Source organism: Phocoena phocoena, chromosome 11 (genome assembly GCF_963924675.1).
Source record: "Phocoena phocoena chromosome 11, mPhoPho1.1, whole genome shotgun sequence".
In the NCBI taxonomy this organism is placed as follows: domain Eukaryota; kingdom Metazoa; phylum Chordata; class Mammalia; order Artiodactyla; family Phocoenidae; genus Phocoena; species Phocoena phocoena.
In genome coordinates, this window is record NC_089229.1 from 66,858,950 (window position 1) to 66,875,936 (window position 16,987).

The 16,987-nt window shown below is 42.4% G+C and overlaps 1 protein-coding gene across 2 annotated transcripts in view; it reads right to left on the reverse strand.

Annotated features, from left to right (window-relative positions):
- ANO6 (anoctamin 6) overlaps positions 1–16,987 on the reverse strand; it is a 213,042-nt gene that overhangs the window by 18,427 nt on the left and 177,628 nt on the right. For both annotated transcript variants that reach the window (XM_065886887.1, XM_065886886.1), the window contains 4 exons: positions 13,948–14,173; positions 12,731–12,900; positions 12,435–12,532; positions 5,859–5,989 (listed from right to left, as the gene is read on the reverse strand). In XM_065886887.1, coding sequence (XP_065742959.1) covers positions 5,859–5,989; positions 12,435–12,532; positions 12,731–12,900; positions 13,948–14,173 — 625 coding nt within the window. The remainder of the gene's footprint in view (positions 1–5,858; positions 5,990–12,434; positions 12,533–12,730; positions 12,901–13,947; positions 14,174–16,987) is intronic.

Sequence of the window (16,987 nt, forward strand, 5' to 3'; positions counted from 1 at the left end):
AGAGCTGCCAGATCTCCTCACTATTGAAGAGAAGCCAGAAATTAGGACTTTATTAGCAGTAAAGCCAGTTAAAAATCCAGAGGAGAAAAGATACCTTTCATAAAGACAACAAAGGCACAGACTGTTTAGAAATAAATTAGTGAGAAATGTTAAGATGGTTATGATAATTGACTTAAAAAAATAAAGAACAACAAATAATGATGAATGAATGGATGCACCATACTGTTAATTGGGAAGACTCAAGTTTGGGGACATGTCAGATTTTTTTCTCCAAAATAAAGCTTAGAATTTGAATGCAAATTTAGTTAATAATCCCAAATGGATTTAAGAAAAAAAAGCTGAAAGGTGATGCTAAAGTTCTTCAAGAAATATATACAAGTATACAAGTGAAATAATGAGGAGGGATGTTTAAAGTGACAGTGTTAGGGATATTTCTGAAAAAGGATAAAATGGGACCAGCTCTAAGACATATTAATGTGTATTATATTGCTATGGTAACAGTTCAGAACTAGTGCATTAACAGATAGTATGAATTAAATAGATTTCAAGAACAGATGCAGATATTCATGGGATTTTAGTATATTATAAAAATGATGTTTCAAATCAGTGGATTCAAGTAATGGAGTAATTAGCTAAACCATCAGAAGAACTGGTATGGAGTCCTCACTTCTGATATCAAAATAAATTCGATGCATTAAACATTTTTAATTAAAGCACCAGAAAAAAACCAGCATGGTATAATCTGCTCTGATATTCAAGTGAGAAGAACTTTCTAAACAACTGTTGAAACCAAGAACAAAAACAAAGGCCTATCAGCTCAGCAAGGCAAAAGACAGCCATCGTGAAAACAAAAACAACCCTTGCCTGAAACTTTCTCATGACCCTGAATTGCTCTCTGATACTTTCTATGCTTTCTTCTTCACTTTAAAGTCAAGTTTCTCAAAGAAGTACCTGCGTTGATGATTTCTCCGTCACTCAAAGCTCTGCATCCTCTGTGGCCCTCACCACTGCACTGAAACTCGTCTTGCTAACTCTGTTGGTGGCTGCACACGCCAAAGCCAAATGTACTTTTCAGTCCTTGTTTATTTGACTACTAGGCAGCTTCCCCCCCCCCCGCCCCCACCCTCCCCGGCAGCTTTTGATATGGCCAAATATTTTCCTCTCTGTGGAATGTTTTTCCCCCTTGATTTCTGTTTACTTAGTTTTAAAAAGCCAAGGTAGAAGTGTGTGTGTACACACACACACAGATATAAATTTTTAAAGATATCTAACTATAGTGCTTCTTGTATTTTTTCCCACAGTCCCGGCCATTAAGGGGACTTTATTAGCTCTTGCTTTTTTGCCTCCCCCTACCCCTTTGCATTATGCTCCTTTAGTCAATATTCGAATCCCTTTCAAGCAAGTTGATAGCCTTCTCTGCTAGTTTTCTCTCAACTGTTCTGCTATTCTCCTTTCTCTTTGGGGATTTTTCTTCTCCCATTTACCCTTTAAACGCCCCTTTCCTCAGGGCTTCATCATCAACTCTCTGCCTAGCATGCCCGAATCACCCACATGGTCTCACCCGCAGCTCCTCTGAGTTTCGGGAGATCCAACTTAATAACAGACATCGCCCCTCAGATGTCTCATGGACACCTCACACTCAAAATATCCAACACAGAACCATTTCTTCAAAACCAACTCCTCTCCTTACATTCCACCCTGCATATTCACTCTCCTAGAAGTTATCTTAACAATTCTATTCCTTACCTGCCATACCAGTCATCTCTTGAACACCTATCAAATCTGTCTCCTTTTCCTCAGCCCACAGCCTCTATATAGGTGCTTACCACTTGTTGTGTGGGTTACCTGGTGTAGCCCCCTGAAATACCCTCTCCCCACCAAATGCAGGCCCCACCCAAAATATTATCTTCATTCTGCTACCAGAATAATCTGATCTTCTTGGACATAAACACTATGCAATTCTCTTGCTTACAAATATTCCAAAGTATCCCTGTTTCTTTAAGGATAAGTTCAAGTCTCCTGGTTAAGCACACAAGACCCATCATGATACAGCCCTTGCTTACCTGATATTCCCCCCTACGGATCCTTTGTTCTAGCCATACTTTGTTTACTTGCCACTCTCTGAACTGGCCAAGCTGTTTCATGCCCTTGTACTTGAAATTGCACCCATCTCTCTGCGTGAAATGTCCACTACCTCTATCACACTTTAGATAGCTACCTTCCATTCACCCTTCAAAATCCAGTTTAAATATCACCTGCTCTAGGAAGTCTGATTTGTGTTCATCTGCTTAGCAATCCACCAAGTACTCACCATCCACTGCTTGGCCCTGGGAGGCCAGATACCAAGTCTTAACTTTTCTTGGTATTCCCAGCAATTGATACAGTGTTTGGCAAAGCAGTTGCTCAATCGTTGTTAGATGGATGAATGAATGAATGAGTAAAGAGATGAGAGGCCTACAAATCCTCGCCAGTCACCTAGTTGCCAGTTTGGAAAGTTCATCCTGCAAAGATGAGGAAATGTCAGTGCAGGTGGTGGGAAGAAACAGAGCAGAGATGGGGGAGTGGGGGAAGAGAGGCCTGGTCCTGGAGAGAGAGTGCGGAGGAGGCCTGGGAGGGTGTAGCACTGGAGAGAGAGGGAAAGAGAGGGGTAGGTGCAAGGAGATGTTGAAGAACAAGTGGTATTAATTACAGTAAATTAAATGGAGAAAATTATATATGAAGGTAAGATCAAGTGAACATGCAAGGGTGAAAGAGGCAGTACCAGAGACAAGCAGGGCCCACTTCATCACTTTACTGCATTTCATCTGTAGCACCCCCCCACTGGGAAGGCATCCTCAAGTTCTCGAGAGACTGGTGTTTGTGCTGTACGGTGCTCTACGTACAAAACGGTATCCTGCGGCTTTTCAGATTTTAAGACTGACAGACTATTTCTCTTAGGTCCCAAGTCTAAGTTCTCAGAAGTCAGGACCATACACCTGGGGAGGCAATTCTGGTTAACAACCCAGGCTTACTCTAATAATCTCAAAGGATGGTGGGGAATTCACTAAACAAAATAAAGAAATTTCACTCAAAACACATAAGCCCCTACAGAACCTGGCAGGGGCCGCTGGGGCAATGCCACTGTAAACTCAACCAACAGTTGTATTTGGGTGTGTTGGGACTCCAAGCTCAAGTCACTTAAATATTTATGAGGGTCCAGGCAGGGGTGTCCCAGCTGAGGACTGAAAGATGTACAGGCCTGAGTGCTAACTTCCAACAGGACCAGTCTAGCCAGGGAGACAGGCATGCACACACATACCATCAAGACAAGAGTCAAGTGCTATTGATGCCTAGAGAAGAGAGCAGAAACTCTGTGTGGAAAGTTGAGGGCTCCTGCTGAGGCTAGGTAGGAACTCTTCCAGGTAGAAAAGAAGGGAAAGGGTTTTCAGGCAGAGGGGAGTTGGAGTTCCCTGCACGGGGCAGAGGGGACCAGAGCTGGTGGCTGGGCGCAAGGCCTAACTATGCAAGGGTGGAAGGCTCCAGTGCTGTCTGTCAGAAGACGTTTCCCTTCAGTAGCCAAGATGCAGAATTAAAAAGGTAGATGGTGCTGTCATTAACGAATACGGGGAAAATCGGAAGGAGGAAACTGTGGGGCTGAGCTCACCCCCAAAGGCACTCTATGTTTATTTTAGAGGAACAAAAATAATTCAAAAGGCATTTGGAAATTCTATCTCCCACAAACCAAAAGAACAAAAACATAGATTTCACTCTGGTGTTGAATACAGAATAACAGACTGCCTACTCTCAGAAACTGACTGATTTTTCTAATTCATTAAGGATTATTTAGATAATAGGAAAACAATTTAATAAATCTAAAAAACTGGGGGAGGGATAAATTAGGAGTTTGGGACTAGCAGATAAAAACTATTATATATAAAATAGATAAACAACAAGGTCCTACTGTATAGCACAGGAACTATATTCAATATCCTGTAATAAACCAGGATGGAAAAGAAAAAAAAATTTTTAATCTCTCTATAACCACTGTTATTCCATCCTTTCTTATAGGGTAGTGTGAGGCTGAATTATTCTATTATTATTATTTTTAAATATAGTCCCCTGTGCTAAAGAGTAGGACCTTGTTGTTTATTTTATATAAAGTATCAATAGTATGGATCTGTTAATCCCAAACTCCTAATTTATCCTTCCCCCCCCTTTCCTCTTTGGTAACAATAATTTTGTTTTCTATGTCTGTGAGTCTATTTCTATGTTGTAAGTAAGTTCATTTGTATCATCTTTCTAGATTCTACATATAAGTGATATTACATGATATTTGTCTTTCTCCGTCTGACTTATTTCACTTAGTCTGATAATCTCTAGGTCCATCCATGTGAGGCCAAATTATTTAGTTGGTAATTATTTTAATGAGACTATGAAATTCTACAAGTCCTATCAATTTCTCCCCAAAGCATGACCATATAACTTTTCCTTTCAATACCATTTATTTGACTAACTACAGAAAAAATAACTTTTCCAAGTTTTTCTGTGTGTGTTGAAATAACAAATGATATTCTGCCATAGAATGCTGTTATTATTAATGCTGATAATAGCTCCAATAAGAAATATTTACAGTTGTGTCTCATTTTGGAATAACAGGTAATTGTCTTGTAGTTCTTTTAAAAATAAACAGAATAAATAAATAAACATAGCTTCTACATTATTTACTACAGCTACACCCTTAATGGAACCTGGTCACGAAACATAACAAAAGCAAAAATGAAATTCAAATCAGACTCCCGGCCGCAAAGCATTGTTGACTGAAGAAGCTACAAAATGAACCTTTCACTCACTGAAGGAAGCAGGTGCATTTCCATGTATAATGTATATTTTTAAAAGCAATTATTTTGTATATAGAATGTGATTTAATAAAAACCTCCCTCTATCTGCAGACTGACAAACAGGAACCACAAAGGGGTGTCTCTACAAATACACAAACCCCCATGCATAAATGCAAAGCCTGTCAAAATCCTTTCCTGTTCTCCTAAGCTTAAAAAACTGTAATTCAACACAGTGGTGAGCTGAAAGGGCACAGATACAAAACATGTCTATTGTTAGCCTTCTATTAGATAAAAGTGTGTCATGCATAATAGAAAAGATGGTGTTTCCTATGGAAATCTATTTTGAGATGCATCCATTTAAAGGCAACTGAGAGCTCAAAATCAAGTTCAACTGAAGAGAAACAGAGCCCAAGTAAATACAGAAATGCACAAAGACATTCGAGAAGGAGGAGACCTGTGCTAAATCTTAATTCCGGGCCAGCAAAATAGTTCCGAATTCAAGCCAGTGATTTGCCCTGAGGTCATTCAAGGAGCCAGGCAGAAACCACTGGCCAGAAGACATAGATATAATGTCAAAGGCAAGTGTGAGATGTGGAGGGCGGGGGGGGACCCTGTGACCCTTGCTCCCACAGGCTTTCTGCACAAGCTCGCTTATACGACTGTTCAGAAGGGTATTGGCCAGCAGCTGTGCTGCATGGACTCCAGCCCAGGCTGAGTCACATCTAATAATAGCTCTGAGTTCATTCTTAGACAACATGGTTAGAATCCTCCAACAATCAATGGTGAAGACATACCTCGATGAATATTCCATTTCATTGCTGGGTAATAAATCTTCAGCTTTGCACAACATAAATGTTGACAAAGATACACACAGTCACCTTATTTGAAAGCCTGATTGTATAATTTTATCTAGTGGAGAAAAACGGACTCCTCTTCATTTCAATAGGCTAGATAATTATCTGGCTCTATAATCGATGCTTTGGGGATCCAAAACATGTTCCAGTATAATTCATATCACCCAAAATCTCATTAGCGACTTACTCATTTCAAGGTATTCATAAAATAATCCCAGTCTGCCCATGGGCTGCAGATGGTAGTCCTGTTCCCATCGTGGGGCTTTCTTTTCTGCTCCCGAAACTGTGCGACACCGTCCAATTAGATTCATGACCCAGCTGCCAAAAAGATCAAATTATCAATCAGAATATTGTCAGACCAAGGGCATAAAAGTATTACTGATGTTTCGAGCTGAACACATCATCTTCCCAAGAATTTAATTTCTTGTTTTCAGGCTCAATTTCTTTTTTTTTCTGCCTCCCTACCCCAAAATATTTTGAAAAATAGTATTGACTACATACCTGGCTTTATCCAAATTGTAACTACTATGATTTTTCCTCCTACCTCCTTTTCATGTGGGCATTTTAATTTTTAAAAGATACTTTCCCTCATTTGATTAACTTTAGTTTTTTTTTTTTCCATTTCCCTGCTATTATCGAAGATGGTCTTTCCAGACTGAAAATCACCAGAGAAAATAAACAAAGCATGGAGGCCAGCGTGGTCCGGGGCTAAGAGGAAAATAAGTCTGTTGGTGGCAGGGGGGTGGAGCCTAAGAGACCACGGTGAGGATTTGGGCCGTTTTTCACTCTGAAGGAAGTGGGGAGCCACTGAGGGGCACGGAGCAGAAAAGGGACATACTTTGACACCAGATAAAACAGGTCCAAGACCCTACTTCCAGCTGAACAAATTAAAGACCAAAGAAGTGACATGCTTCCTCAAAGTCAGTGCAGAGCTTGCAGGAAACACAGCCCCAACTGGCGGCCCAGTGCTCTGCCCCCTACTGGATGCTGCCCCGCAGAGCAGCCTGGTGTCTCCTCTTGGGTTATGCATTTTTCTTTCTCAGAAGCTTGTGAGCCAAATGAACGCGTCCCCACTTTTTTTTTTTTAATGTTTAGAGATACCTCTTTTTTTAAAATTTATTTATTTATGGCTGTGTTGGGTCTTCGTTTCTGTGTGAGGGCTTTTTCTCTAGTTGTGGCAAGTGGGGGCCACTCTTCATTGCGGTGCGCGGGCCTCTCACTATCGCGGCCTCTCCTGTTGCGGAGCACAGGCTCCAGACGCGCAGGCTCAGCGGCCATGGCTCACGGGCCTAGTTGCTCCGCGGCATGTGGGATCCTCCCAGACCAGGGCTCGAACCCGTGTCTCCTGCATTAGAAGGCAGATTCTCAACCACTGCGCCACCAAGGAAGCCCCGTCCCCACTTTTTTAATGGCAATTTGAACTGAAAGGAAATCAGAAACAGTTGGCAGTGAAACAAGGTGTGCACCTGTAGCCTACAGGGCTGTTGTCCCGAAGCACCAGCTGGCTTGTGGTTTACTTGTCGACTTCATCAGAAGACGCACGACAACAAACAACTTAGCATCTGGCTAAGCTCCAGCTGACGACACAGCACGTTTGTGTGGATTTCACTGTGAAGACCATTGTATACGTTGCACGTGAACACGCGTGTGTACACACACACACACACACACACACACACACACAGTGTTCAGAGGGGAATTAAAAATAGGTGACCATGGGCTTCCCTGCTGGCGCAGTGGTTGGGGGTCCGCCTGCCGATGCTGGGGACGCGGGTTCGTGCCCCGGTCCGGGAGGGTCCCGCTGGGCCCGTGAGCCGTGGCCGCTGAGCCTGCGCGTCCGGAGCCTGTGCTCCGTAGCGGGAGAGGCCGCAACGGTGAGGGAGCCGCGTACCACCAAAAACAAAAAAAAAAAAAAGAAAAAACTGACCATGATGGGTTGTGTGTTGCTACTGATCTCAGTGTTAACTGTTCACGGACCACTCCCCCAAGATTTGCTAAGGGGAGATTTCTCTACAGTGAAACATGGTCCTGGCTTCACAATCTTTCCCCACTTCTTTCTTCTATGACATTAGGGGCATAGCAGGAGGCTGTGGAAGTGGAGGGGATATGGACTCAGACACCCCTGAATCGGAATCCACACTTCACTGCTTATTCATTATTTAACTTCAGTCAAAGTTCACATAAAATGGGGTGATAAAACCTACACTGCCCAGGGTTGTTATCAGGATTAAATGATTCAGAACAGGCGAGATATTCAGCAAACTTCCTAACACATCAAAACCCCCTGTGTGGAATCATCTTTTGACCAACACAGCCTAACTGGCTGAGGCCAACAGTAAATGCAGCCTAAGTGACTTGACTCGGATCTCACTCCAGCACTTACAAGAATGACGTGGAACGCTTGTTGCTTGGTGCTCCTACCTAGGCCACAACCCAGAGCTCTGTGATCAGTCAAGTCTGAGGTTTGGCCAGGAATCCGCAGTTTTACAGACATTCCAGGGGCCTTGTCGCGTGCGTGGCACCAAGGACCGCACACATCCGTCACCCATCCTGACACCCAAACTCAAGATCACTGGGTTCTACTGGTTTGCTTTTCACTCTGCCTCATACTTCCAGCCTCAGCCTCTTGCGGAATCCTCTCCATGCCCCAGAGAAGCAGGTCTTTTACTATCGGGGACCCAAACCCATGATGACTTGGATTCAGGATGAAACTTCTGTCCTGGCAGCCACTTGCATGACTAACTCATCTGGTACTTGTTTCTTGTACCGTACTGCCTCCCCCCGCCGCCGCCCCCAATCATATTAGGTCAAATGAGAAGAAATGACTAGCTTGCTTTTCTGATCTTCGACTATGAGCCTCTTGTTCAGTCTGAGTTGAACCACTCATCTGTAGCAGGCAATCTTGGGTTGCAGTCCATTCATCACTGCCCTTGGTCTTTTGGATATTCTATTGGGTTATGACTCTAGTACAGGGATATCAGTCTGACTGCACATGAGAATCACATACAGAACTTTAAAAAAGTACAGACACTGGATACCTCTTCCCCTGGCCAAGGCTGGAAGCTTCCTCCCTCTACCAGGGGTTACAAAATAATTTTCTTAGGAATTGACCACGCGTATTAGTGTAACAGTATCATAACAAATTGCTCTTTACTGAGTACTTATTATGTGTAAAGCATGGTGTGAAGCCCTTTACACCCCATTTTGTCTTTGTCTCCTCATTATCATATTTAATCCACATACTAATCACCATTTCTGTTTAGGACATTGCCACTGGCTAATTCTGAATACAAGCATCCTTCACCATGTGAATCTATTTTGCTCCTGAGTTTACTGTTCCTGAATTTTAAGACCGAGTGTGTAGAGTGAGGGATCCCTGCATTTACGATTCTCTTATTGTATGTCTCTGATTCATTCTCTAGCCAAATCATATCTTGAGAAGAGACATTTCCTCTTGTTAAGAGTTTGCTTTTTCTTATTATCTGAATAGCGAATACTGAATGAGGAAAATATAGAAAACATATAAAGAAGAAAATTACAGCCATCCATTATCTAAACAGCAAAGGACAATGCTAAGGCATTTTGGATATTTAACTCTATTTTTCTTAACATTTTATCATAAAATTTCTCCAGAGCAAGCAGCTTAATACAGGAGTTGTACTAGCCTTTTTGTCAAGTACAGAATAAAATTCCCAGGCATGCCCCAACTATCAAAAAAGTGAGGCTAGGAAGGCCAAAGGGCTCTAAGCTTCTCCTCAGGGTCCAACAAACAATTCTATTAATTTACTGATGTTTGTATTTGAAGCATATGAGTCACTCATTCACTCAGTTGGCTCTTACTGAAGACCTACTAAATGCCAGGTGCTGACCCAGGTGCTGGAGAGACCCCCCCCCACCCCCCACCCCCCCAGATGGAGCCTGGATCACAGTACCACGTGGCCTTCATTTGCTCTGAGAATCCTAGTCAAGGACCCCAAGTGGAGTTGGGGGTGGAGGCAGGTGAATATAGGGTGAAATTCATTTCACTATGTTCCTTTTGACATATTTAAATGGTGTGAAAATAGCTACTAAATTTTATAAGTTTTCCCTTCCTATGTATTACTGGGATGGGTGTAGTTTTGGGTAGCAAAAGTAACTGATACATCTTTAGTATGTTAAAAGTTTGTATGAAAAAGTAGGAAGGAAACTGGCACCTTTACAAAGAGCAGAAGTAGTGATGGGAAGAACCCAACCCACTCTCTAATTTGCCTAACATTTAGCGCAGGTGTCCCCAACCCCCAGGCCATGGACTGGTACTGGAGCGCTGATTTAGTGCTCCGAGTTTTCAAACAAGGCTAGTAGTAGAAACATCTGAAGGCGAAGTTCAGCTCACTGGAACTTGCAACAATGTGCTTACTTGAAGTGAACAGACTACAGATACTATAATACATCCTTTGTTTTTAAATATTTCATGTGAACAAGTTTCATTTTGGATGAGTTTCTCAGTGAGTACCCATTTAGGAAATATACTCTTCCCCTTGATTGTTTAAGTAAGAAAATAGTTCACTGACAACAAATTATTCACAAAAATTTAGTGTTAAATAGTTAACCTATTTCCTTCAGAAAATGCTTTTTTTTTTGGTAATGAGTTAATAAACCTTTCCTCTATTTGATATATTAATTTTCACATAGAAACATAGTATTATTTGCACATGACCTACTTTTACTCATTGGGAAAAACCTAACTGCGAGCCCAAGGTAAGGGCTGTCTACTGCACAGCAGGGCAAAAAAATATTCATTTCCCAGCTAAGGTCACAATCTTTTTTTGAGGGGGACGGTTTGAAGTGGGGAAAAGGGAGATGTCTTTGTTTACAGACAGACACTGATAATTCTCACTGAAGATGGAGGATAAAGCCCTGGTGAAGAAATGTGGAAGGACACACTGAAACCCAGAGGGTTTTTGTTCTACAAAAACAGAAAGAAAAAAAAAAAAAGAATTTAACTGCTCTACAAAGAGAATGAACAGAAACTTGGTAATGAGGGAGAGAGAAGAAAGGTTAGGGGAGGGGAGAGAATGAGAAGGAAGTTGGACGTGACAGGAGGAAGACAGGGCGGAATGGCAGGATTCTGGAGCCTACAAAGAAGGGTGATAAGTAAACAACAACAGCATCAAAATTCCCAGGTGTATAGTGGGATAAGGGACTAAAAAGATGGAGGTTCTGCGTTTCGAAATTTAAGTTGTTTGAGTTTCTCCTCCATGCCCCAAAACATCAGTAAGTCCTGCTCGTGTGAGTGGTTTTGCAGGTCACTGAGAAGGCTGCACTCTGGTTCAGGCTGGCAGGAGCAGAAAGTACAGGAGAGGGTGGCAAGACAGAAGAGAGACCAACAGTTTCGTGAGAACAGAAACTCAGAGCCAGAAATTATCTTGAAAAGGTTAATGTAGTAGGCAGAAAAACGGTCCCCCCAAAGATGTCCATATCCTAATACCCAGAACATACGAATTATGGTTGCAGATGCAGTTAAGGTTGGTAATCAGCTGACTCTAACAGAGACGAGCCTGGATTATCCAGGTGGGCCCAGTGTAATCAAAGGGTCATTAAAAGTGGAAGACGGAGGCAGAAGAGAAGGGAGGAGTGATGGAGGCAGATGTGACCACAGAAAAGAGTCACAGACCTGCAATCTTGCTGGCTGTGAGATGGAGAAAGGAGGTCACGGACCAAGGGATGCGGGTGGCCTCTAGGAGCTAGAAAAGGCAAAGATACAGATTACCACAGAGCCTGAAGGAAACAGCCCTGGCCAGCATCCTGACTTTAGCCCAGTGAGACCTCTGCAGACTTCTGAGTTCCAGAACCACAAGACAGTAAATTCGTAGTTGTTTTGTGGGGCTTCTTCCCCCTGTTTTCTTCCTATTGCCATTGAGTTTGGGGATACTTGTTGAAGCATCAACAGAACACTAATACAATAAGCTCCTTGAAATATGCAGAAATTGCAGATGGCACTGGACTCGTCCACTCTGATATGGGATCGGACTTATGCGAAAAGTAAAAGGACGGGGTGACCTCAGCTAACATCTGTTCTTCTCATTTCTAGGAAAAGAACAGTAAGTCAAAACTTTCGTAGTTATTTTAGACATCCGTCTCTCAACATGCTATGTAACCTGGTGCCTTAGGACCATAAGAGAACCTCTGTTCTTCAAAGCACGTGGGTTTGGAGCCATGGGGTTTTTACATTTGAACCCCACAGTAGCCTCTTATTGGCTACATGAACTTGGGCAAATCACTTAACCTCGTTAAAACACAGATTCTTCATTTGCAAAAGGGAGGTAAAAATAAGGATTGTTTGGATGATTAAATGACAGGGATAAATAAAGCACTTAATACAGTGACTGGCACATACTAGAACTCAACAAGTTACTATTACTGATTTTTAAATGCATGTATAAAAGGAGGAGAGAGTTGTAAGAAGTTGTGGAAAAACTTAGTTCAAAGCTCCAACAAGAGCCATCTCTCAAAGGGCTATGATCCAACAGCCACCAACAATGGGCTAACAGGCAAAAACTACAGCAGATGGGGATTTTTGTTCAATATAAAGAAGGAGGTTTTAAAATATAATTATTAAACACTGGATACATGTACACTGTTGGTTGGATCATCTTATCTGGAGACCTTTAATAAGCAGAGGGTCTACTCCATTTTAGAGGTGGCTGCACGCAGCTAGACATGCAGGGAAATGACTTGGATGGGTGGGCCGTTCTACCCTAAGATCACACAACTCGGTACTCACGGAAGTAACACCTCTTGTATGTTATTCCAGATCGCTTTTCCTCCCATGATGATTATCAGCTGTGTTGTCAGCTCAAGGAGACAGCCACCTGGGTCACACTGAAATATTAAAAAGAAAGTCTTATTTAAATGGGTCTAACATGAAAAAGTCATTCATTTTATTTTTTCTGATATTCTTGTTTAGGCTAAAAAACAAAAAATCTAAGGAATGTACAATGAAGAAACTCTTCATTGAGCAACTGAGAGAAAACACGGAACAGCTTAAAGTGTCAAGAGAACACAATTCTACAGTCACACCTCTTCATTTCTGTATTTTCCGAGCCAATAAACTGGGTCTCCTGGATAACCCACAAATTTGCCCTTAAAGAATGCGATGTAGAAACACGAAGAGTAGTAGTTGACAAACTGGAATAAGAACATCTTCATGGTTAGGCTGTTCTCATAGTCAGTCTGGGTCCTTGGGAGTTCTGTAGTTAAAAGAAACGTTAAGATTTTAAAATTGTGAACAGCTTTGAGACGGTAATCAAAAACACTGATACATGAGTTAACATGATTAAAAAAAATACAATTCACAGTTTCCACTTCAGCTGTTTTGAATTTCTTAATATAGCGACTATGTTAATTCCAAGTTTACACATTGTTGTAAGAGTTTCTCCCCCATGAACACAATATCCCACAAGGCAGAAAACAGTCAACTTTTCCTTAAAATTTATAAGCACAATGATATCAAATAGGCAAGAACTGTCTTCTTTCAACGTAAGACAGAAAATTAAAGTTGAACAGCCTGCTAAATGATATTCTCTTGTCCTCCTGAACTGCAATAAGGTAGGCCTGTTGAAGAAAACAAACAAAACACGGGGCAACTTGCTAGAAGAATCTGGGGAAGACAAAACAGGTCATCCTTCTAGTTTAGAATTTAAATCTGTCTCATCATTTTCAGAAGATGACCACTCCAAAGATGACCATTTGGAGAATGACCCAGCCAAATGCAGCATGTGGGAAGCACTTAACTTTGGCTACTAAGCAGCTGCCTGGGATACAAGCCAGAGAGAAGAAACCTTTATTATAAAAGCCAGAGCTGATGAGAATGAAGCTATATTAATATGAACAGCGTGGGGGGAAGACACGTAACACTGTGATTGCTTGTCCTCTCAGCAATGCAGGAGCAGATCTGCCACTGGAACCATGACCCTCTTCCACTTGTTTGCAATAAAGAGACCATTTACTTTCAACAACAGGGTACATGATCTAATGTAACTGAAAATATTATTCAGCACTGATCTGTTTACATGGAGCTTGGGCTTTATAATGATCGTCTTTGCTTTGTCCCTTTTACTAATGCAAAGCTGGAGATAATTCATTCCTCGTACAGGCTGGAGAAAATATGTTTACACTTGAAATTTTCTAAAAATTGTAACATAGTGGAATTGAAATGCCTAAAACATACAGTCTCTATTTTTACCTGATTCTAAAAATGGCTTAGAAATCACGCTATATATATAGCAGGACCTTACCAAAGTTAGTAATCATGATTGCCACTTTCTCATATATGGTGTTCAGGATCATGATGATGATAAAGCTGATGAGGGAAGCGGTGATGGACGTGGCCATCTGTGGAGTCAGATACTTCTGGATTGGGTCTGTTCCATTAAGGTTTTTGGGAAGTTTTGCAGAAAATACAATGAACACTGACAGCCTGTAGACGATGATCCCGATAACTGAAGCAATGATCAAAAGGATCTGAAAACACAATAAACACAGCAGCATGAGACTCACAAATGATTATACTTTTACACTTAAAAACTGGCCCCATGCTCAAATGGACAACATGCATTGTGAAGTGATGTAAATCTCACATAAATGCCACAAGAGAGGTGAAAATCAAGCACGTTAAGTTTCAGAGAAAAGGAGAAGAAATGATGGCAGTCAAAAGAATTGGTGCGGGCTTCCCTGGTGGCGCAGTGGCTGAGAGTCCGCCTGCCGATGCAGGGGACGCGGGTTCGTGCCCCGGTCCCGGAAGATCCCACATGCCGCGGAGCGGCTGGGCCCGTGAGCCATGGCCACTGAGCCTGCGCTCCACAATGGGAGAGGCCACAACAGTGAGAGGCCCGCGTACCTCAAAAAAAAAAAAAAAAAAAAAGAGTTGGTGCACCCACTAATGGAAGATATTAACAGCAGGAGTAGCTGTGAGCAGGGAATGAGAGGGTCTGTGGGAACTCTGTACTTCCTGTGAATTTTTCTGTAAACCCAAAAGTGCTCTAAAAAAGAAGGCCTAATAAAAAGAGGGTGGGGGGAGAGAGAGAGGGAGAGGGGGAGGGGAGGGAGAGGGGGAGGGGGGAGGGAGAGGGGGAGGGGGGAGGGGGGAGGGGAGGGGGAGGATCTTCAGATGGGGCAAACATGGAGTAACTGGTAGCATGTTCTGGTAGAAGAAAAAAGTCTGTGATAGCAGAACCAGTGAAAACATCCCTTTGTAGAATAATAATTATGGAATTCTTTAGGTTATGAATGAGTGGGGTTTGCTCATTTGTAATCCATTAAGAGGATCTGTTTCCTTCCAACAGAGCACCTATTACTGACTCAGGGGTCGGCACGTGCTGGCTGCTATCTTCGTTCCCGTAGCTGAGGAGATTCTGAACGGGACCAGTGGAGCTGCAGAGATGCCCCAAGGTCACTACTGGAAATGGCAGCAGGCAGGTCTCTGATGATAAACGCTTCATACACTTTTCGTACTCGGATCTTGAGACCGTAGACTGGCAGCTACTTATACCTGCACTTGCACAGGATTCATTTTCCTAGTCTATTGTAGTTTTGACTGCATAGCCCCAAGGTCAGTGGGGGGGTGTGAAACATAATCTGCGTGTGACTGGTAGGGTTTCTCTTCCTTACTAGGCAGGTTTTCTCTGGCCACTGAACAAGGTACATCCAAGGTCCCATTTTTAAACTGCTTTCCTTACATCTGCCTTCTTGGACACACTCCAGAAGCATGTATTCAATGTCTCCGATGGCTCGTGATGACTGCCGTGATAGAGAAAGCTACAAAGAATATGAATTTCAGTACCAAGCAAATCACGTCATGTTGTTTACAGTCACAGAGGGAGGCTGGTTGCCACCTGTGGAGGGCAGTAGAGGGAGTGATCCACAAGCATGGCCCGACTTCTGCGTTCGAATCCCAGCTCCACCGCTAGCTGGGGGGACCTTGTGCAAATTACGTAGCCTTTGGGGGTTTCAATTTCCTCACCCATATAATGAGGGGATAGTAAAAGCAACTGATTTATAGGATTATTGTGAGGCTTCAATGAGTTACTACAGGTAAAAACAATTAGGGCATTAAGCCCTGGCGCATGAAAAGTACTATCTAAATATTAGCTATGATGATGGTGACCAAAGTGTTAAAAAGATGTCTTTCTTACTCTTTAAGCTATCAGTTTGTAGAGAAAGCGTTATATTTGCTCCTTTAATCTCTCTCATTGTCTCCTTTTCTTCACAGTTAGGGCTTCATACTTGTGAAAGGAATGACACTGTGTGTGTGTGATTAGCTGTGAAAATTAATTGAGGCTGAGAAAAATGTATTAGAGAAGGTATAGCAAGTCTTCCTCTCATCATAAAACATACAGGCCATTTAAATATTGATAGTATATATATATTTTTAAACTCTGCTAGTAATTTTTTAAATTACATATTAAGTAATCATAATAGGTAAGATTCTTTAATGCTTACTATTGCTTCAGCACACATATATTTTTTAAATCCTCACAACCATCCTGTGAGGTAGGTAGTATTCTCTTTTTACAGATGAGGAAATAGAGCCACACAGAGATGAAGCTATTTGTCCCAAATTAAGCAACTAGTAAGTGAGAGAACTGAGATTGACTCAGAGTCCAAAGATACACAAACCTTTATATGGCACTGCCCCCTACGTGGCTTATGAAATGAATTCTAATTCATTTCAGAACTTTTACAAACTTGACGTGTTTCCATTTTTCTTCAGAGCACTTAATGGGTTCAATATTTCTTAGGAGACAGGAAAACTTTTCATGCTCCTTCCTCAAGTTGCTTACATATCCTCTTTTCTGACCATAACTTTAATATACGCTCATTAGAGAAAATCTGAAAGTACCTGGTAGTGGACACTGATTACTTTTGCTGCCCTGGATCTGTCCCCTGTCTTAGAAGAGGACCTAGATTTTGCTTTAGGGTAAATAATCTCCCTTCTATTTTTAGTCTAGTGGTTTGGGCTCAACTGCCCCACCCTCCCCAGGGCTCCAGATGTAGATCCCAATTGGTTTGAGACAAACAGGTGTCTCATCCTATTGGCCTCAGCACCTGATTCAAGGATTGGCAAATAACCTATTAAGAACCACCAAGGGGCTTCCCTGGTGGCGCAGTGGTTGAGAGTCCGCCTGCCGATGCAGGGGACACGGGTTCATGCCCCGGTCCGGGAAGATCCCACATGCCTAGCGGAGCGGCTAGGCCCGTGAGCCATGGCAGCTGAGCCTCCGCATCCGGAGCCTGTGCTCTGCAGTGGGAGAGGCCGCAACAGTGAGAGGCCCGCGT